The sequence below is a fragment of the Photinus pyralis genome, unplaced genomic scaffold (assembly GCF_008802855.1).
Source record: "Photinus pyralis isolate 1611_PpyrPB1 unplaced genomic scaffold, Ppyr1.3 Ppyr1.4_LG8, whole genome shotgun sequence".
NCBI lineage: Eukaryota > Metazoa > Arthropoda > Insecta > Coleoptera > Lampyridae > Photinus > Photinus pyralis.
Genome location: NW_022170819.1, coordinates 22,265,292 through 22,287,870, shown reverse-complemented (window position 1 = coordinate 22,287,870; position 22,579 = coordinate 22,265,292). Strand labels below are relative to the sequence as shown.

Genomic DNA, 22,579 nt, shown 5'->3' with positions numbered 1-22,579 from the left:
CTTATTTGGAAACCAGTGGGACATTACACCATTCCGTGTTATACGCCCTTGTATCGTGGTCAAATAACGAGAAACATCATTGTGTTTCTAACTTACCGGAGTTTACCTGTTCCCCGTAGTAAATAATTCTCTAATTACAGCCAATTTGACAGACATTCAACACAACGCACCATCGTATAAGAAAAACACGTGGAGGGTTATTTTATTTTGACCGAGACTACATCCGGCCTTTGATAGCGACAGCAAAGGTGTCGATAGTGTCTCTATATCGGCCACTCACTGATGCAACGCAAGTATCCTACATTGGAATTTCGTATTTAGTAACAGTTTTAGAACTATGCGGGCTTTTGACCTCTGGCCAGCCGGCTAGAGTTGCCTGAAGGCAACCCAGCGCATCTCCCAGTTTTTTTGTTAGTTCTCGATAAAGAAATTGTTTTTAGTAGCAATTGTTTTCAAAATTAAAAGGGAATATAGTTTTTTTCCGTTCAAAAATAACACTAAAAAAGAAGATAATTTATTACAAAACTAACAGAGTATTCTTAAAACTAATTACAGCTGTCATCATTAGGTTTTCCTTCTTAGTGGGTCCATTACGTCTCACATAAGGCATTGTTAAGGGTAAGTAACAGACTAGCAATATCTGGATAACCTTTAGCCAATGCCAAATGTAACGCAGTGTTGCCCTCCTTAGTTTGGGCAACGAGATCGATGCCCTTCTTAACCAATATTCGAATAACATCCGGATTTCGTTGTATAACCGCCGTATGGAGCGCGGTGTATCCGTCCACATTAACCGCATTGATGTCAGCTCCACTGCCAACGAGCAAGTCCAACAGCTCCTCGTTACTGCCGTACATGGCCGCATGCAACGGTGTGTTTCCTTGTAAGTTATGTACGTTGATGTTTGCACCTTTGCCAAGTAGAAGCTTCGCAATTTGCACGTTGCCTTTGGAAACGGCAATGTGAAGCGCGGTGTTGCCGTCTTTCTTCGCATAGTTGACGCTCGCTCCATTTGTAATAAGCGTGTTGGTCATTTCGTAGTGGTTATTAGCCACTGCCAACAGAAGGGGCGAGTACCCTTCGTTATTGTGAACAACTAAAGACGCGCCACTACTGAGAAGCGCATTTAGGGTGTCGGTATTGTTGTACCATACGGCCAGATGTATGGGTGCGTTGCCGTCCAAATTTTGAATGGATACATTCGCGCCACTTTGGATCAGTTGTTGGGTCAAGTTGACATAACCGACTCGGGCGGCCATGTGAAGCGCTGTATCTCCTTTTTTGTTGACGGCGTTGATCAAGGGCTTGTTTTGCTTACAATTCTCCGGACCTATAAAATGATCAAGATTTTAGCATATACAAATTTCACTAGTAGATACTAGTAAATTAAATGGCTATGGGGTTCAGGTCAGACTCAAATGTTTTGTTTTACCGCTTATAAGGTTGACAGATAAAATGCGGTACTTATAAATATGAGTGAAAACAGTGGGAAAGTAGCATTCATTAGGCAATTGTACGTGCGGGGTCGAACCTACGCTTGTCGTTTTCGCGGAGGTTCCGTCCAACTTAATTAAGGGAAGTTAATTGTTTAACTATTTTTATTTTATTAAAATTTCAGTTATTGAAGCTTCTCCCATGTAGGTACAAAATTATATTAGTAAGATTTTTAAATTTTCAATAGATGTCTAGATCATTATAAAGCCCAAGTAACATTAGTTGCCAAAATGATCATTTGGGGAATTATTTTTCACAATTCTGCCGAATCCATATTCCAAATCCATTCTGTTGCTAGTATACTACCTCCATTAAAAAAAGGGAGGGGAGGTGAGTATTTTCGTATAGGTATGTGGGAAAAAAAGAAGAAAGAAATTTTTTAATTTAATATATTCAACCATTTAGTAAATTTTGAGTTATATATCAGTGGGATTGAGCGGAATCCGCTTTTCCAAATTAAACTAACTGCGGGTCGAAAAGGGTGAGTATTAACAGAAGATAGATTTCTATATTATCAGAACTGACATACTATCTACCTAATTAATTGCGTTTCAATAATCTCTTCTCGCCTACGTACGAATTATAAATGAAAGAAAAAGTTATTTTTAAATTTTGATATCTGTTGTCGTCTGGTAACAAATCGCATACGATTGTAGTAATACGAACAAGGAAATGAACATACAGGATGGTCGGTCAGTATTGCTGACGTGACCAAACCATGGTAATGGTAATCTAACAGATAAAAACAATAACAAGGTATTAGTAGATCTTGAGTTTTTAAAGATATTCGGGTTTTGGTTGTGGTGGAACACAAGTCCAATTGGATTTTTCACCCCGGAAACGTAAATTGTTTGATGGGTTTTTCGCCCGCATTCAGAGCTCGCTTGCGAGTTATTGGAGAGAGAAAGAAATCCGCCCGAAATCAGCACGTTTTATTTGGACAATAGTGTCTAATTTTTGATTGGTTGTTGAGATCGGCGGCCGTGTTGCATCAAGGATATGTAATATTGTATTGTAGTGGACGCAACACATGTCATGCGTGTATTGTGTGTTGCCTACTTCTAATTTGAATTTTTGGTGCAACATGGCGGCTGAGCTCCTACTACGTTCGCACCTCCAGATGCAGTGTGGGGTCGTATGGACTAAATGCTTCTCTTACTAATTTGCGCCATTTTTCGATAAAGCTATCCTTGTTCCTCGCCCCAATAATGCCAAACTTGACACATAATTGAACTGAAGTAAAAATACAACATACTCTCCTTGTGCTGTCATAAGTTTGGCAAGCATGTACTGTATGCCCATAACCATACTGCAGCTGAAGGTGCAAACGCACTATACAGGCTGATTCAAATTCGAGGGTCACCATGGGGATATCGAAAACTGTAAGAGATAAGCAGGTATTTTAAATTTGGCAAAGTTGCGTATTTTGATGCTTAGCAAAATGCCGTTTTGAAACTTCAAAAATTCCGGCTACTTTCGGAGATATCCAGAAAAGAACGAAATTTTGCAAAATCGTTTTTACTTTTTACCGAAGTTATTTGAAAAGATATTTCGAAATAAATGACACATTATTTTAGTCATTTTTTTCCCTCTACAAGATGTTAGTTTTAAATTTGGAGTCTGACGGTTCGTTTCCGGTTAACCATCGTCAACTTTGTTTTTTCTTATGTCATTTTTACATTTTGTGTCATTTGATAGAACGAACGGAACGGATCGATCGGAAGATGGCGGTGAAATTGGTTATTTTAAATGGTATTACGACAAATGAATAAAAAAATTTGCTGTGGCTAGCACAGATACCACTCGCACACCTGCGCATGGGCGATTCTGCCCTTTTATGTCTAAGAATATGTGTACCAAATTTGGCTTCAATCGGTTCAGCCGTTTAGCCGGAAATGTACAGACGGACCGACAAACAGACCGACATCATCGATATTTTGTCTGATCGTATCCAAGGTAGGGGGTCATTTTTACCCCAGTGCAATACCTCCCTTACTGACGTGCTGGTGGTAAAATGGTACATGCCTTTTAAATCATTGGTATCGACTTCCGGTCTAATCGAGTTTTTTTGATAATGGATTGTTCATAACCGAACAAATTCAGGCAATATGTCATTATTATAAACAAACTTTTGATTACCTTATCCACCTAAGCTCAGTTACAAAACCAAACTGCTTAAAATTCATTTTAGTAGAACTGATATTGGAAATTGGGTTATTTAAAATTCAAAAATTATTCAATCAAAATCTTCTATACAGTTCATTTAATGGTACAATCGGACCTAAATGCAATACTATTGGATAAAGTGAAGGGCGAAGAAGCGAAATGAAAAAGTGAAAAAAAAAGCGGTAGCACTTACTTTTTGGATCGGGCGCAACGGGCAAAATTTTCGCCTGGACAAGCAGCAAAGTGCCAAACAACGTAATCAACCGCAAGGACATCTCGCAAATTTGTTCGCGCGCGGACACTCAACTATAAGAAAACTGAAGATCGTTACACGAAGAACTGGTTTGGTATAATGAAGTTTATCACACGGTGGCTTCCGATTTATCGACCTCCTCAGTCCCTCTAATCGCAAAAATTACCAGTTTCCCAACTTCTTAAATTCCGACAATGTCGGATGAGTCTTCCGATAAAGAGAATGACACAAAAGCAAATTATGTTTTTTTTATAGCGGATATAATTCTTGATAAGGCAACAATTCAGTTGCAATCTTTTACTATTATTAGAATTAGTCGTACCTATCCCTGAAAGGACGTCAATTGCATGTAGGTACCTACAAAAATTGGCACGTTCCATGAAAATCTTTGCACGTGGTTTTCCCCATTGTTTTATCTAGGTGATTCCCGTTTCCCCTCGACTAAGGTAAAGGTAAATAAAGATAAAATTGTGAAAAAATGAGGTCGGTCGACTAAATTACGTCGGTAATCGAATAAGTGTAGATTATTAGATAATTGTTTATTGATGCTTTATTAATGGGTAAGTTAATATTTGAAGATTTGTAAAAGTGATTATTAGATTAAGGCGACCTTTGAAAATAAGTCTATTTGCTATACTATTAGTGCAATTCAGAAAGATTTGAAACGTTATCGCAAGTTTCTGGAAAGCAAAAGTGGAACAATATTGTCTTGAGTCAAGGTATCTACTTATCTTTGTATTGAAACAACGAGCGGAGCAAGACCAAGAGGGAGCAGGACATTATGATGGTCGATTTGCTGAACCATCACCGAAAGTACTCACGTAAACCGGATTAATGTAATTCAGTTTAAATTGCCTATGAAAATTGGAATTCCTTTGGAGTGAACCGCCACCGAATTTGTTTTCCAATGATCCAATGTCTTAAGGATATTTTACATTTCAAGGGCTGAATACCTATTCCAATATTTAAAGGAAAATAACAAGTAATTTAAATTGCGCACAACCCTTGCGCACATAAAGCGCATATATATCTCGTCCAGACAATTCACTTTGCCTTTGTGGGTGCTTTCCTCCGACAAAGCGTTTTCGAGATATTCGCTAGCTAGTTTTGACATCACCAATAGATATATTTCTTTCAGACGTCCCAATTGCCCTTTGTGAGTGCCATCCTCTCATAACTGATTTATAGCATACAGAGGGTATGCCAAATTTAATAACCAGTGTAATCATTTTCTGTATGTTATTTGATGATCGGATGCATAATTTTTTTAGCTATTATTACTGTAACGGCAGACATTAAAACAATTTGATTGAGGTAGTTTATATGATATAATTTTTAATTTATTACTACAAATACCAGCCCCTACGAGCCTGTTTGACATCCTACGTCAATGATCACCATAATTCTGATCAAGTACTTAGGTATACAGTTGGTACCTATGGCAAAGAGTAACTAAGTATTCTTTGCCTATGGGAGGGGTTCACGTTTACCCCCCCCCCTCACCCCGCTTATGGTTAATTTTAACTTTTCAAAAATGTATTAATAAACTTATAAAACCAAGTGAACTTGTGACCTGTGAACCACCCCCTTATACCTACGTGCTTGAGTATGGCGAAATGTAGAAATGCTAAATAACAAAAAATAACAATTTAAAAAAAGTGTTGCGTCAACCGGGAATCGAACCCGGGCCGCCCGCGTTGCAGCTGCATTGTTAGACGAACAACAACGACCAGTATCTTATTGATAGATATATAATATGGATAATGCATATGGATGATACTGATAAATAATGAAATGTAGAAACGAGAATTTCAAAATGTAGATGTAATAAACACTTCTAAGTTAAAATACCAAAAAAAAACTCATTATAAAATAATCAGCGATCTCCTCCTCAAAACCTACTACAACGCAAGATTGGAATTTTTAATTTCAATTTTAACATGGCATACAATCAACTGAGCCAAATAAACGTAAATGGCCGATCTGTACAGAGTATTTTGTATAGGTACAAATAATACAATATTATTGTATTTTGGAAGTAGTTTTATGACTTTAATCCGGTTGCTAATACGTATTTAGAGGAATTTTTCGAAAAAAACTTGTCCATCCGTCTATTATTCGCCAATCGATTTCTACAGTCTGTGTAATAGGAACTGTCGGTTGTGCCCAAGGATACTATATATAGTATCCTTGGGTTGTGCCATCCAATATTTTCTTTTACGTTTCGTTTGAATGTCTGGTGCGCATTCAGTCCGACGTCGGTTTACTCTCTCTATCTTTATGACAAGGACAAAGATGTCGATTATTCCGACGTTTAATTAGGAGTTGCAACATTAAAGTGTCAAACTTCGTTGATTTTTTTGGTTAGGTTTATGAGTGACATATGACAAACGCCAAACGTCATCCAACATGCGACTCTACGTCATGTCTTATTAGGGGCGTTCAATGCATGAATCGATACGTATCGATTTATATCTCTTTTGATAGTTTACTGTTCAACAAACTCGATAGGATTCTTAGACCATATAGTACATGGACTGCTAATTGTAACTAAAATATGGTCAAGGACATCGCCTGGGTATGTGAGATTCAGGGTAAACGAGTCTGTTCGAAATTGTCCGATGAGACACGATTTGAGGCTGTCAACCTATAAATTAACAAACTTCAATTAATTAATCGCCTAGATATGGCAAAAAAGCAAACCTATTCTTATTTGTGGACGTATAGAAGATAATCATGAGTATTTAAAGCTTCCCGTACTACGCGGTTACCATAAAAGCTACTCCTACGCGATCCAAGTGGTGTTCATTCGACTTTAGTTTACCCTGAAATTCACATACCCACGACTACAGTGCCCTCTATCCGTGACCACCCTTTAAGGTGGGTTCATAGCTCTCCGTTCATCCGTTGCGTTGATCCGTCAAACGGATAGTACATTTTGGTAAGGTTCATAGCAATCCGTCCACATTGTACATTTGCAAGTACAGTGTGAGCAACAATGATTGAAGCGTGCGTCATCACCGCTTGTTCCTATTAATATCAAAACTACCTTCTTTGTATGGAGTTGTATACGAAAATGACGTTCTGCGCTGTCACAGTGAGGTGCGTCTATTCGTATTTCGTATCTTGTATCAAATCAGCATATGCTATGAGCGGCACATTGCCAATTTAGCTGAAGCGGCACGCTTCAATCTTTGTTGCTCACTCTGTATAACCATAACCTATACTTTATTTTGTACTGTACCCTCCGTGATTTTCAGTATGTAAAAATGGTACGAAAGTAAGAACACGTTGCTATCTGAATATTACCGTGAAGAACGAATAGGCGAACACTGTTAACGTACCAAACATAACCTCACTCTTGTTAAAAACGGACCAACGGAAACGTAAATGTTCAACTTCAACCAACTTTTCCGTCGTAAACGGACTATTACTATTACTATCGACACCTAACAAATGAATCGTATGAATTGTCCGAACTTTTTGGATATTTTGTCCAAAAAATTTGGATTTCTTGTCTAAAAAAAATTCGATATTTGGATATCTTGTCGCGCCACCGACAAGATATCCAAATCGGAGTTTCCAAATTGGTTGGATATTTTGTCGCTTTATTTGGATTTGGATAATTTGTCGATAAAAATTGGATATCTTGACGAAAACAATCCATATTTGGATAATTTGTCCCTAAAAAGTTGGAATTTGGATTTCTTGTCGGTCCCACTGAAATCAGGGGAAAAACCATTTCAAATGCGAATATCTCCGAAACGAATCAATAGAATTTAAAAAGTAAATCAGATTAGTAATCACGATTAAATTGGCTTTCAAATAATGTGCCATTTGCCATAGGATTCCATTTAAAATTTTAGGGGTTAAGCTCCCTACGTAGAGGGGTGAAGACTTACTTGGGTTCGAGATTTGTATTCCAAAAGTTGTCCCCCTCGAATACAAAATTGACGTGTTCGAGGATTTTTCGAAATTCTAAATTTAATACCCTAAAAGTCCTCTGTATACTTCTCGTTGGGCCACTCTGTATAATTCACTTGAAATAGATTGATTTAGGAAAAATAGAGAGCGTTGATGTAGCTCAAGATCATTACAAGGTATAGAGTTAATGGAAAAAGACGCAAAAGTAACAGATAAAAGTTAACAATATTAAGGTGTTCGCTCTAACCTAAGTAACACAACCTCGAACACAACGTAAAGATCTCTAATTTCATTGGTCAGGCATCAAGGCAGCGACGAAGAAACGCCGGTGCAAACATGACAATGCTCGACGCCGTGCGGCCCATATGATACGAATAACGAATCTCCGCCAGAAAACTTACACTTCAACGTTGCCATATTCGATGGTGTATGGTTGGTTGCCTAAGTGGGAGTAAGCTTCTTATTGTCATTACTTTTGTCGGTAATCTCTTTGATCTAAGGGTAATCTTACAAAGCCTGAATGGGTTGCGTGTTACCACAGATGTATTACAGAAACGCTAACGCTTATCCAGTAGAGAGTACTCCCGCCTTAACTATATAGACCTACAAGAGGCCGGGACACTTCGCCGACACGATTTTCTTATGGTCCATATCGCCACAAGTGTACAAGGGACGGCACTAAGCCGAACCTGACCACAACCACGATTTATGTAAAAATTCTTGACAGTGTGACGGGCATGGCCGGCATTGTCCCTTATACACTCGTCGACTGTCGGCGATGTTGGGAATCAGCGATATGGACCATCAAATCATTTTACGCGACTATACATATTAGATAATTAATGAGCCTGACAGCATATGCTGGTGAGTGGTGAGCAATGAACCACATCATACCTTGTAAAGGTCCATGTGGCAGCTTTTTGATTTGAGGTTTTATAAGGCTTAAACATTCAAGAAGGTACACTTTCTACATAGACATATGAGAATAAGACTATACTTAGTGCATGATAGTAGCAATAATCGAATCGAATATGGGTTACAAACACCTATTGAGCTACTTCTAAATTGTTTATTTGTGGTGAAAAATGGCATGCATGTTTAATAAAACAATGAAACATAACAATTACAATATTTATTATTATTTACTTCCTTCAACGACCGATTTTAATTCTTTAAGAGCATCAATAAACTCTGTAGCAAGTGGATTTTCAGCAGCCATGATGTTCTCATACATACAAAGTGTTCGTTCCTTTAGCATATTTAAATTTCTATGTTTTTCAAGTAAATCTCTTTCCCCCTCTGCAACTTTCCGCTCGATTTGCTCTTTGAATTCACATAATTTTTTCTGTTTATCCTTTTCTTTACTAATTTCAGAATTAATCTTATCTATTTTACAATGTAATGCTTGGATAGCTACATTAAGTTCTTCCAAATTTGTGCGAGTGGCAACATTTTTTTCTTTCAGTTTCGTGTTAATCTGAAGGATAGAGGCCCGGTTTGTTTCAATTGTCTTGCGGATCTTATCGTACTTTGCTTGCTGCAGCTTAATTTTGTTTTCGTAGTGCGTTACATCCTCCTGTAAAGATTTAATTAATGCGGAACCTTCCTCTAACATCTCGATTTTCTCTTGAACTGCAGTCAGTTGATCTATTTCCGGCTTTTTGTGATCTATTCTTTCCGCTGCACCGCTCACTTCTTCCTCGAGAGTTGACTGCTTCACGCGTAAGTTTTCTAACAAATCCTGTAAGCTTTTGTATGTTTCTACGTTAGTGATTTGTTCGTTACAAATGGCAATGTTTGCCTTTAAATTCTTCGCTAATGTTTCCTTATTCTGATAAGTGTCGACTACTGTCTTCAATTCCTGCTGCAATTGCTTGCAGTGCCTATCGTTATCCTCCTGTTGTCCCTGTAGATTTTTATACCTTGCCTCCACATCCTTGAATTTTCTCTGCAATTTTTCTTCTTCGTCCAACAATTTTGCATGCGCTTCGGCATTCTCTGCTAAATTTGTTTGCAGCTGTACAACCCTTTTTTGGGTCTCAGAAGTTTTAGTTGATAACTCCCTTTGCCTTTGTATAACCGACTTAATATCGTTAACATTACTATAAAAAACAATCAATATGTTCATCAATATTCGCATTTTGGTTTCAGTTCGTTTTGCGGTAGGTGCATACAGATCGGTCAGCGTTAACGAACAATCAACACCCGAGTGGTTCTTCAGGAATCTGTTAATAAAACCTAAAAGGTTACACATTGAATCGGTTTCTACTGATGTTGCAGGTACAGTTACATCCTCTCCGGTCGCTTGAGTAAAGAGAGTGCAAATAATTTGCCGAACACGTTGATAACATTCGATGACATGTTCCGAAGATGGATTCTGTAACTTTTCATTGTCGTTTTCGAAATCGGGCCAATATTGGTTAATAAATTGGAGCCACAATTCATCCGCAGATTCCATCTAAAGATATGAATTAATTCCAAGGTAGGTCTATTTGGTTGCTACCTTTTAAAACTAAATTAGCACAAGAATAAGAAACTTTACTTTTTTAAACTTCAGGATTCAGTTACAACTGTGGCTAACGAACCGACCCTACAACTAAACGTTTCCTGCTTGTTTTTTTTTCGTTTTGTGGCGCATCTACCAAGACAAATAGCGATTCCTTTCGGCTACTTCGCGATCTAGTTGGATCACTTTTTACGAAAGAACGCGCGAATTTAAATCAAAGTATGGTTAAGTTTACGGAGTACACATTTGCATTCGAATTACGTACCTATTTTTTGTTTGGATTGTGAAAATAATTTAAATACATGTGCAAGTTATCTTGCACGATTATGGTCCTCTTCAGTTACAAATATTGACTAACCTAACATTTGAGCAAAAATATCCTTGCATTTATAGCAAGGAATTGGTAATTACAAAACTTTTATGTTCAGTTTGTCCACGATTTTAGCAATCATGATCATAAGATCACACTTCGAAAGAAAGCACCTATTAGGATAATATTAATAAAATGACATCCGATCAACAATAGTTATTTGTTTCATTAGTACAAAAAATGTCAGTTTTCGGGACGAGGAAGATAGTTGCTGGACGACGCGTTAGCGGAGTCCAGCAACCTTCCGAGTCCCGAAAACGCATTTTTTGTACGAATAAAACATAAAATTTTTTCTCCAACCCCCTTTACTTCAAATTATATTCGAATTTAGATTCAGTCACAGTTTCACTACTAGTATAAGAACTTCTGCTTTCTTGTCCTCACGTGTCATGCCACTCTAGTTTTTAGGTTAACTTATAACCTATTCGTTCTTACTTCTTACTTCTCACCTCTCGCGACTTTGTAGGGAGCAAATCTTGAGGTAGCATATTCTGCCGTTTCTATAATCTCTGGCGGAGTGCAATCCATGTCGCTATCAGTTTCAGTCATTTTATTGTATACACAATTAATATTGTTATATTTTGTATTGAAATAAAAAACTTACCATACAGTTTTTTAATTAAAATTAATTGCAATTAACTTTTTCAAATTTTGAATTCAAAATGACAGATAATAGTGCAATGGGTCTGAAGTAGATGGCGTTACGCGCGACGGCGGGTTGTATACGTATTAAAATTACGTTCACCGAATATGTAAATTACGTTACACATGGTTTAAATAAAAATAGCGAGCGTAAATCATTTTCAATACATGTACATACGTATAGGTAACATCATTATTTGCATTGAATATGCAAAAATATTTGATTTGTATGTATAGAAATATCTTACAACCTGCAATGTAAAACGATGTCAATGTGACATATCTCCGTGATTGTAATTTTTTAATTGGCCAACTTTCAAGGTCAATTTCTTTTTGGTACTAGGACCAAAAGTATCTACTTTTTGTACAGTTGCCATGGTGAAAGCGATTAATCCGCAAAACGTCAATTTTACGTACCGAACACTGTCACAAAATAGCGTCTTATTCAAGTGGTTGGAGAAAAAAGTTATTTATGCATCAAGGGCACTAAGGCGATATTTATGCCAAGGGCGACGGAGCCCGAGGACCTCCGACCCGAGGGATTTAAGTCGCCCGAGGGTTAAATATCGAGTAATGCCTGAAGTGCATACAAAATTTTATTTTTCATCGTTCCAAATAATGCATCGTCATGACTCTATTTTTGCGGACAAACTTGACTTTGTTAAAGGTTTGACGAACCGGGGCGAGCATTGAAGAAGTGCCCATTTCAAAGGCCCTTCACCTACGGTAGTTGATTTGAGTCATTAGCTCATTACAGTTAGTTAGTTAGTAAAAAAGGATTTCCCGAAATTCCTACGGGAACGAGACGAAACAGATTTTTGCGTTTTACATTTACAACGTGGAAAGCACTTCCTCAAATTCCCACGGGAACGAGGAAAACAGAATTAAGACAGACGGTAATGTTTATGCGCGTACGAAGTCGCGGATGCAGAAGCTAGTTTTTTATAGAATTTGTTCAACTTCAATGAGCGCTAGTATGGAGATGTGTAGTCCAAAAATATGTGTCTGGTGTCATTCAATGGCCTAAAATTTTTACGGTACCGGAAAAAAGGCCCCTGGAAAAAAAACCCACGGAAAGAAAACCCCCCGGAAAAAATCCACGGAAAGAAAGACCCCCCTGGTAAAAAAAATCGGAAAAAAAACCACAGGGAAAAAAGGAAATATTGTGCGAGAGTTAAAGTTGCATATTGTTTACTGAAACAGGAATATCAAACAGAACTCGGTTGAGATATTCTATTAATAAATTTTCAATATTATGACTTATAGCTTCTAAGAAGTTTACCACATCTCTTTGTATCAATCGCCGCCTAGCATCCACCGCCTTACACGGCCGAGAGGGGAAGGAACATCTCTCGCATTTTCCATGGATCGCAGCTACGTTAGCGATCACCGATAAAGTTAAGAACACCACTACCACCTAAAAAACAATCTTGAAACTTGGAGTAATATAACCTCACTTTCGACGAAATGAATTGAACTTTTAATTAAGATTGTGGAAAATTTAGGCTAGCCTTTTCCGCAGATTTTTTTATTGACGACGCTTCGTTAACGTGCCCTCTATCCATTTCTATCAATTTCATGATCCTATCTGGGGGCTTATTAGCGTCACGTAACCGCTATTTCAAGTATAAAATCTAAAAATTCAATCCAATTTTCAGATTTTCTACTTTAATCGCTTATACTATAGGTATATACTTGCTTTGTACAATCGCCCTAAGATGTATACCTACCTATTGTGGAGATTTAAAAAAGGGGGTTTTTATTCCAGGGTTTTTCTTTCCGTGGGTTTTTATTCCTAGCGTTTTTATTCCGGGGTTTTTTTCACGGGTTTTTTCTCCTAGACTCAAATTTTTAATAGGACTAGGTTTTCGATATTTTGAGTCTTTTACGAGATATAACCGTAAAACCGCAAAAATACCCTTTTTGTAGGTGTAAGTATTTTTACCTCCCACCACTTAAATCTACCCGGCGGGGTAGGGGGGGGGGCGAGTCCTATTGGGTAACAAATGAAGCCATTAAAACAATAAAACCTTAGTAGAATTTAAATCCGATTTGGATTTTAATCCTACTGGCCTCCTATAAGGAAAACAATTAACTTTAACGCATTGCATTGTATTGTATTTGATTTGACTGTCTAGCACTAAATAATCTTAGCATTCAACTTTACTTATGAATGAAATGATCCCATTATGATGGTTTTGGTTTATACAAACGGGTTTAGTCCTCTCTTACGAACAGACGAATTAAAATCTTACCTGTAATTGCACAGTGTTAATTTAATTTTGAAGTGTTTTCCTTGAGCTAGGCTCTTTCAGCGTTACGCAAAATTATGCTTTTCACACACTGAAACTGCAAAATAATCTCATGGCAAGAACACGTTTATATTTCTGTACGCGACAATGTGTACCTATTTACATAAATTATTGTCCAAGCATTTTTATGTAAAACATTGAAATTTATGGATTTAAGATTTTATCTAATTTAATATTTGAAACGAGCGCAGTTTTCTTAATCTGGCAGATGTTTAGTGACAATCGACTAATTGTACAGGTAGGTATGGCGATGACGGCATACCTTCTACTACCTATATGTGTTGTCATTATCCGAATACATTAGGAGATGTTGCGTGAGCAGATGAAACCGGAACAGCTGGAATACGGTGTTATTTGTAATTACCATCAACGCACGTTGATGAGTACGTAACCAACTGCCAGATCATGGTATACTGTACAGTAATTGAATCGTACAATTCGTTTAACAGTATCAATAAGAAGGAATTATATACACAAACATGATTTTTGAATGAACTGTTTATACATTCTAGCTGTACACTTTTATATAAGATTCTTTGAGACGATTTTTATTTGCCATCTGCGTGACAACATAACTTCTGGTTATCTTTTGATAAACTAAAAACTTTCTAAAGAATTAATTGAATGCTTAAAGGAGATTCAAATATCTGCAAATTATCATTTGGTACCACTTAAATTTTACTAACAAGATAACCATTCATCGCCTCGAGTTCCGTAATCGATGTTTCTATTCTTCTAATCGTAATAATCGGTTACCAGTATTCGAATTATACCTCAAGATGCGATTGTGCACAGCTTGATTTTTAATTCAATTAGAAACTTATTAGTTAACATTTTATTCATGTGTGGGCATTAAAAAATGCACTTCCTAACACTTTCGAGTTGTTAAATACTTATTTTAATGACTTCAAATCTAATGATCCGAATTACGATTCATTCATTCAATTCCGCGGAGGTACAGTTACTGTTGTCCGTACGTAGAGAATATCATAGCCTATTATGGAAATTGCAACACCAAAAAGGTGTACAAATCTTTAGCTTTAATTTGGTAGAAATGCTTAATTACTGAAAAATGTTTCAATGAAGCAAGGCAACGTCGTATATGTTCACTTCTTCAACGCACTTTAATTTCAAATTTTCTCAAGCATCTCCCAAAATAATGAAGTGAATTTTTAGAATATTAAGGGAATATGTTTCAGATACATCGAAGATCGGGTAAGAATTACGATACTATAGCTCTTTTCTCTTTCCAATATGTATTAGGTTTATGCCATTTTTACTTTAAACATTTTAAAATTGAGATGTCATCTTCAAAATGGCGAATTATCGAAGCCGATATTTCATGCTCAAGTACCGTTGCCCGAGAAAAATTGACGAAAATGCATGAATGTACCTGGCCCTTAATCGAAAATCGCGCAAAACCGTTTCGGGGGTATCGAGGGGGAACCAAAATGACGTTATGAGTGACAACCCCCACCCCTCCCTTAACCCCAGCCCCACCCTCTTCAAAAATCCTAAATTACAACCCCATACTTGTGACACATCGTTGGAAAGCTACTGAAAAATGCTTTCCAGTGGTATCAATAAAGTCATTATTCATTAAGACAATTTAACAAAAATTTAATAATTAACAGAAAGATTTGGTCGCTAAATTCGAAGAAACGGAATCTGTTATCAATAAAAAAAGAAAGCAACCAAGATTGCTTAGTGAAGCAGATCAGGTTGAAGTTCTTGGCCAATTGCCATAAATCCCTCAATGTCAACATTTAGTTTTTTTTGTTAATTATTAAATTTTGAGGTTTTGAGGTGAGGGGTTGTCACTCATAACTGCTGCTAATTGATAACTGGATATCTTTTTGTTTTAGAAAATTCCATGGCATCACAGATGATTGAAAAAGATGCGGGTTTTATTTTTCCAATTTTCCGTCTTTATATGAAAAAAACTGAAAACTAATACGGTTGATTGACGTAAAAAAAATTTTTCTACAGAAAAACCTTAATACATTTTTGCTCTAAAATAATTTGGGGAGCCAATAATCGCATGTTATTAATTTTACATTGAAATCCCTATAAAGCGTTACGCAAGTCACCACCCTGTATAGTGGGTTGAGTTGGTAGAGTAGCCTTCATTAAAATTGAACCCCGCCCACTCAAAAATAAACATCACTAATTTTTTAATAAAAAATAAAGCTAATTATTTAGAAAAAATTAAAATAGAAACAAAATTCCAACATCTCATTGCATTGACAAAGTAAAACAAGTGATCAGGAAACCATTCCCTTTTGTTTGATTATCGTACCTGTCAGTGGCGCAATCAAAAATTTGCTTTGGGAGGTGCTAGAATTACAAGTTGTCTTAGTGCCAACCCTTTGGGGGGTGAGGGGGGGGGTGAAAGAAGTAAAGGAGTAGTACAAAACTCAACCTTTTATTTTGACTTAATACAATGCATTAGTAACAATCGAATTTAGCTTGACGTTGGCAACCCTGACGCTAAGACAACCGGAACATCGAATTCGTTTCATTTGTCCACTTCTTGTCTATGTGTAAGAAACTTATTCTCTTTAGAATTTTGGGGAGTGCTTTAGCCCCAAAGCACCCCCCTTGGTTGCGCCACTGGTACCTGTCATAATATTAATTATTGCGCTGTGATCTGTGAAAAACAAGTAAATCGGTTAAACGGATTTCGGAAATGAGGTTATTTACGCCTGAAGAACCACACGATATGATGCAAATTTATTATGCCAGAAAAACCAAAATTCAACAAACTCTGCTAATGCCTATTTTGAAAAATATCCGGAACGAAATCAACCAAACAAAAGTTTTTGTTTAAAAGTACACAGAAATTATTTTATGTAAATGACAATTCATCAACATTTACTAGAGAGATTTCTTCTAATTTAAATATTCCCATGCTTGGAGAACATAGTTTACATAGTCCTCAAATTACAAGCCGTTTAAAATACATATCAGTTAAACTTTGCAGCCTGGCGAGTGGCGATAATAATAGGCGACTTAATTTATGTAATTTGTTACTTGATCAAACTACTGAAATAAATAATAAATAACTAAAGAAATAAGAATTCTAGAAATGTTTCATGATAATTGTCTGAAAAATTTAATTTTATAGTTTTTGATTAACTGTTTTTTTGTGATTTTGTTAAAAAATGTTTGTCAAAATATCTTCTTTTTACCTGGTAAACATTGTCTTGAGTCACAGTGTATGTCCGTGATTTCTTGCGTTTTTACGAATTAATAGCGCTATTTCTTATTAATGATTGTTTACATTTTTGAAATCAGAAAAAAGCTCCATTAAATGACATAAAAAGGAAATATGGCTTCAATAAAGTTGATGATAGTTAACCGGAGACGAAACGTCGCACTTAAAATTTAAAACTAGCATCTTGTTGAGGGAAAAAAGTGGTCATAATAATATGTCATTATTTTGGAATATCCTTTTAAATAACTTCGGCAAAAAATAAAACGATTTTGCAAGAGTTCGTTTTTTTCCGAATATCTCCGAAAGTAGTCGGAATTTTTTCAGTTTCAAAACGGCATTTTGTTAAGAAGTGAGAATTGAACATCTTTTGTTTCATCATGGTACACTTGGGTTCGGGAAATAACGTTTTCTTACAAATTGACGTTTCGACTTGGTTTTTCTCTGAAATTTTCCTATGGAATGTGTGGTTTGAGTACCCAGGGGTATAAATTGTTTAGGGGGGTGCCATTTGAAATTTTTAAAAATATAGCATTTGGCGAAGGTCAATCAAAAACTTTATTTCTTCTACAAAGTACCTAAAAAAATGACTATATAAGAGGTCTTAACCTATGCCCCAGTCCAAAACTTAGCCGCCTATGCGATTTAGTTTCTCTCCAAAACAATTTCTGTCAAATATTGACGAAGAAAGGTTATAACAGCGAAATTGTTAAAGTTAGGGCTATAACATGTTACATAAAAAAATAAATATTTTTTAAGTAGATTTCAAATCAGTAATAAAATATGGGGTGTTTCATTTAAAAAACGCAAGTTTGATACGTCACTGGAATACAGCACGCCCCTGGTGATCAAAAATATTTTAGAAACATGCCGGCGGTAATTGCGTACAATTTTGCTCTAAGACTTTTTTCGGTATCCCTTTTGGTAAAGTAATTATGATCCGAGGGATCTTAGGTGCTACTACACCCTGTATACTTAGGTCGCTTTGTAAACTCCGCAATGTAAAACTAAAGATGATCAGTTATTTTTGATACCTTATCTTAAAAACGCCCAATAGCTGAGAGTCTAGAGAACAGGAACTATCATAAAAGAGTATTTTATTTTATAGCATATATTTTATGTTAGATTGACATTTTAATAGGTTTGAATGAGTAGGCTAAGCCGTTCTTTAACCGTAAGGATAGATAAAGTGATCCCTTTAACCGTAAGGGTAGATAAAGTGAAACAGATGATTGTGCATTCTAATGACATCTGTCACTCTTATTTTAAATGCACGATATAAAATGACGTTCAGAATATATGACAATTTTGTTTCTATGGAACGATCACGACGGCAGAACCTAAGCTTGCTATTTTTGATGTCTCTAAATTAAATTCAGAACTGCCAAAAACTTTGCAATTATTTATATGGCTTCTGCTATAAAATAAAGTTTTGTATTATACACGACGATAAAAGGAAACTAACCATCTCGTGAAACATCTTTCACTCAATGGTTAATATATCCCTTTATCGTCTTGTATAATAAATAACTATTAATGGTAATTTATAAAAAAATTAAACAAAAACTGTTTAAAAAACATTGTTCGGCAATAGAACACAAAATCTGAAGCCAAAAATAAAATTTTCGTTGAAAAAGTGTTGGGATCTTACAAATATAAATGAAAATTTTATTTTTGACTTTTTAGTTCAGATTTTGTATTCTGTTGACGAAAGGTAATTTTTATTTTGTTTTATTTTTTGTCTTTTAGTATTTTATATTCGGTCACTAAAAAGGCAAACAGAATGTGATATAAAAAGTATATTCATTTTATTTTATTTCTCGTTCGTGGCCCTTGACATAGGAGGGTTCCATAGCACGCACAGCGAGTGATAAGTGCGTGACTGAAACACGCATACACACAACGTGGAGGCTGAGAGATGACCGCCAACATTTGAGTTCAGGAAATATGAGGTACCGTAAGAATATTTTCAAAAGTTTGAACGGAAGAATCAAGTATGCATCGAGCACATTATTGCTTATTCCATATTGCAAAAAAACTGTGGGGACTGAGTCACGTTGGACCCCAAAATTTGGGTACAGGAGCTACCGGGTACCATAAGACAATTTTCAAAAATTTGAACGGCACAATTCAAATCCAATATGCATCGAGCACAATTGATTGCCATTATCGCTTATTCCGTATTAAAAAAAAACATGGGGGGCTAGGAGTCAAGTTGACCACCGAGATTTGAGTGCAGAACTACCGGGTACCACGAGACCATTTTCGAATATTTCACCGGCTCAACTCGTTAAAGTAGTAGTGCAATATGGACCTTAAAAAACCGGGTACTGAAAGTCAAATTGGCCCCTGCGTTTCAATTCGGGGAAAACTGATTTTCCAAATTAGCACAAATTAAAATTGGATCTGCACAATTTAGCGCAACACTAGCACTATTTAAAAACTTTCATAACATTTTTTTTTTAATTGCAGGGGATAACTTGATGAAGCTATTCTTTTGTTGATTCGAACCTTTTCAATTGGTTTCGTTGGATTCTTCAGTCAAAATTTGGATGTACGAACTTCTTCAGAATATTCAAATTCTTGAAAATCTTTCAATTATTCATGCTTGGGATGTTTCGGGCGCACCTCTAATTTTTCTTTTTTTTTGAAAATTTTCCGATTACTCGTATAAGGTAATGAATTACGAAAAAAACTATACATTTGAATAGAACAGAAATTGAGGACGCGGAAAGCAGAAGTTTAATTGTTCACATTTGGTCTAATACCAATTATAATTGTCCTGCCTAAATAATTTCCGCGAGATGCTAATTAAAGAAATTGGTACGCAAATTGGTTTGTAAATACTCTTTCCTTTCTTCTGTTCAATATTTAAACACTTTACCCTACATTAAGTAGTAAAAAAGTCATCAAGGCAGCACTTAGATCCACCGTACATGAATTAAATAAAAACACTCAATTGACTCGATTGCTTTACTTCCATTAGCATAATTATTATGCAGCGGAACACATTACCTATAAGGGAAGAATAAAATCCAATTAACAAGCGTAAAAGGATCTGCATTTCCATTTTTGATTTTAACAGATGACAATTTACTTTATCATTAACGTTAATGATAATTATTTACATGTCTCACGGGGCGGAAAATTAATTTGGGAGTGAAAAATGAACAAATATGAGAGCAGCTCCGTGTGCCTTGGGGAGGCTGTGACATTTTAGTTGACATTTCAGTCCGAAATGAGATACACACGCATTGCAGGGGTGAATTGTGATATCTTCCTCAATTTAATGTACAACGCCGCCGATAATAACGTCTGCTTTGATATTTTCGTTACGGACAATTAAACTCTCGTATATCACATTTTACGATTATAAACAGAAATTTGGTTCAGGTTCCCATGTTGTTTCGTTTTTTGAAGTGCTTAATTGGCAGATATTAAATATACTTCCTTCTTAAGAAGACATAAGGGGTCCACGGACTGTTTAATAGTTAATCTTTGAAAGGGTTATTCTTTAATACAAAGAAATACTGAAGGGTTGCCCGTTGGTCACACGGTCAGGTCCAGGTTGGGCAGATGCTGCACATTCTGCCGGATAACTAAGATTTATTGCGATATGTCATCATGAGAATGTTAATTAGGTTTCGGCAACCGTACTGTACCTACCGTTTCAAAGAGATGTCACGAAAATTCGCGCCTTAGAAATTGTTATTGTTCCGTATTGAAGTTATTGAACAAATCGACCTCATTTTCTATTATGCAATACGTGCACGGTCGTTTTGAAATTGTTGAAGATTAAAATATTTTGCACGCAGTGCAGTGTGGAATTTGTTTCACGCTGCTGATCGGAGCAGATTATCAAACATTATGCAAAGACAGCCTGATTTCTAGACATGCGTTGCCCGAGATGTTGTAACTCACTACGTACGCATTTCCGATTCTGTCTTCTATTTCTGCTTACACCAGACTTAATGCCTACATGCAGGATGCTACATCATAAAAAATAACTATTTGTAAGATAAATGAAATCGATTTTACTCCTAAAGCAAAAAATTACTTTCTACGGTGGCAATAAAACAATATTAAACTTTACGATTTGGCATTTCTTCATTTCCTTTATTTTTATCTCAACCAAGAAATGATTACGTAAAAAATGAAGATCAAGAACGCATGCCGTCCACTTAGCTCTATGGCCCTGTAACAAAATTTTACTAGGCTATCCACTTTTAACAAGTAAATTCGTTCGACTTTTCGTAAATACATATTTCATCAAATTGGTGTGAATACCTCTGCAAAATTTTCGACAGACAAAATCAAAATTCCCTGCCAGCTTTAGCTTTGTGAAACTATGGTGCGTAAACTCGTCAACGATTGTGTTCGAGTGATGCGCAGCTCCAAATTGGCAGAGATTGGATGAATTTTCGTACTTCTCAAATTAGGGCTGGGTAATAAAAAAATATGTAACGCGCATTATGATGCTAAAGTTGTGCCAAGATAGGGGTGCGTTCGGTTGGGCGCACTACCAGCGAAGCATATAATTCTTAGTGCATGTAACTGTAAGTGCTTATTCAATAGTCCTACAATTTAGATCTTTTTAATTTTGAAAACGGTCTTATTTCAAACATGGCAATTTCGTTTGTATTACCATTCAAATTTACTTTGTTATCTGCCTGAATGTTTGGGGGTTAAGAGCAGATTTATACCGCCTGTAGCTTATATAGACCGATATCTGGCTACAGAAAAATGTTAGTTATCGTTACATGGCTGATTTTTTTTTGTAAAGGATCCTGATATATAGGTAGTCAAGTAGAAAGCGTCATGTCTGCCAGCCAGATCCCGTGGCTTATTAAGGCTGAGAGGGGCGGTCAAATAAGTCAAATTTTAATAACTTCCGACTTTCCGACTATATTTTTACCTCTGGCGTCTTCTGAACCCAACGCAAAAAGTGTATGAGAATTTTTTGTACAGCTTATCAGATTTTGTATTTAACATCTGTCGCTATGCTATGGTGCTTACTTTTCCAGAAAAATGCAAATTAAAAAAATATAAAATAAATAATTTAACTTTCCAATTTAAAATTTTTTTTAAATTTTATTTTTATATTTTTGTTTTTTTATGTGGTTTAGCGTTTGTAAATTTAAAAAAAAAATTTTTAATTTTTAATTTTTTTTATTTTATTTTATTTTTTCTTTTTGTTTAATGGTTGTGAGAATATAGTTAGAAAAAATAGTAGAAATTTGATTAGGTTCAAAAAAGCATCGATATGTCAATAGTCAATCTCATTACATAGGTTGGTAAAAATGCTTCGCATTTTAAGACTGCGCTAGAATGAGTATATTTTGCACAAATATCACCGAAAATGGGGTATTATACGTTTGTGTATTAATTTTTGCAAGTGTAATTCATGATCGGCGCAATACGATTTTTTGCACAATTTTATTAGACGAACCCACCATAAAAATTTCTATCAAATTACCCCACATCATTGCGCATGCGCTATACGACTTTTGGCGGGGCCATTAACAATTTTTTTGAATTTGTGAAGAATGTTTTTGTTTTTTTGGATACATCACCTATACAAAGTCATTTTAACTTTCGATTCAACTTGTTAATTCCAGATCTGCACATAAAGTACATAATATTTTTAAATTTTGATAACACTTTTTGGTTTTGAGGAGACATCCGCTCGGCTCCGGCG

General features: G+C 36.0%; 2 protein-coding genes across 2 annotated transcripts; both read right to left on the bottom strand.

Moving 5' to 3' along the window:
* Window positions 1–498: 498 nt before the first annotated feature.
* Window positions 499–4,117, bottom strand: LOC116179234 (serine/threonine-protein phosphatase 6 regulatory ankyrin repeat subunit C-like). Its single transcript, XM_031498972.1, has 2 exons — window positions 3,854–4,117; window positions 499–1,330 (listed from the first exon to the last, which is right to left on the bottom strand). The coding sequence occupies exons 1-2, from the start codon at window positions 3,933–3,935 to the stop codon at window positions 591–593; spliced, it is 822 nt and encodes a 273-aa protein (XP_031354832.1). The 5' UTR covers window positions 3,936–4,117; the 3' UTR covers window positions 499–590.
* A 4,775-nt stretch (window positions 4,118–8,892) lies between these two features.
* Window positions 8,893–10,550, bottom strand: LOC116179805 (myosin-11-like). The gene is made up of 2 exons (XM_031499657.1): window positions 10,341–10,550; window positions 8,893–10,295 (listed from the first exon to the last, which is right to left on the bottom strand). Exon 2 carries the CDS (start codon window positions 10,293–10,295, stop codon window positions 8,976–8,978), a length of 1,320 nt encoding a protein of 439 aa, XP_031355517.1. The 5' UTR covers window positions 10,341–10,550; the 3' UTR covers window positions 8,893–8,975.
* Between the last annotated feature and the right edge of the window lie 12,029 nt (window positions 10,551–22,579).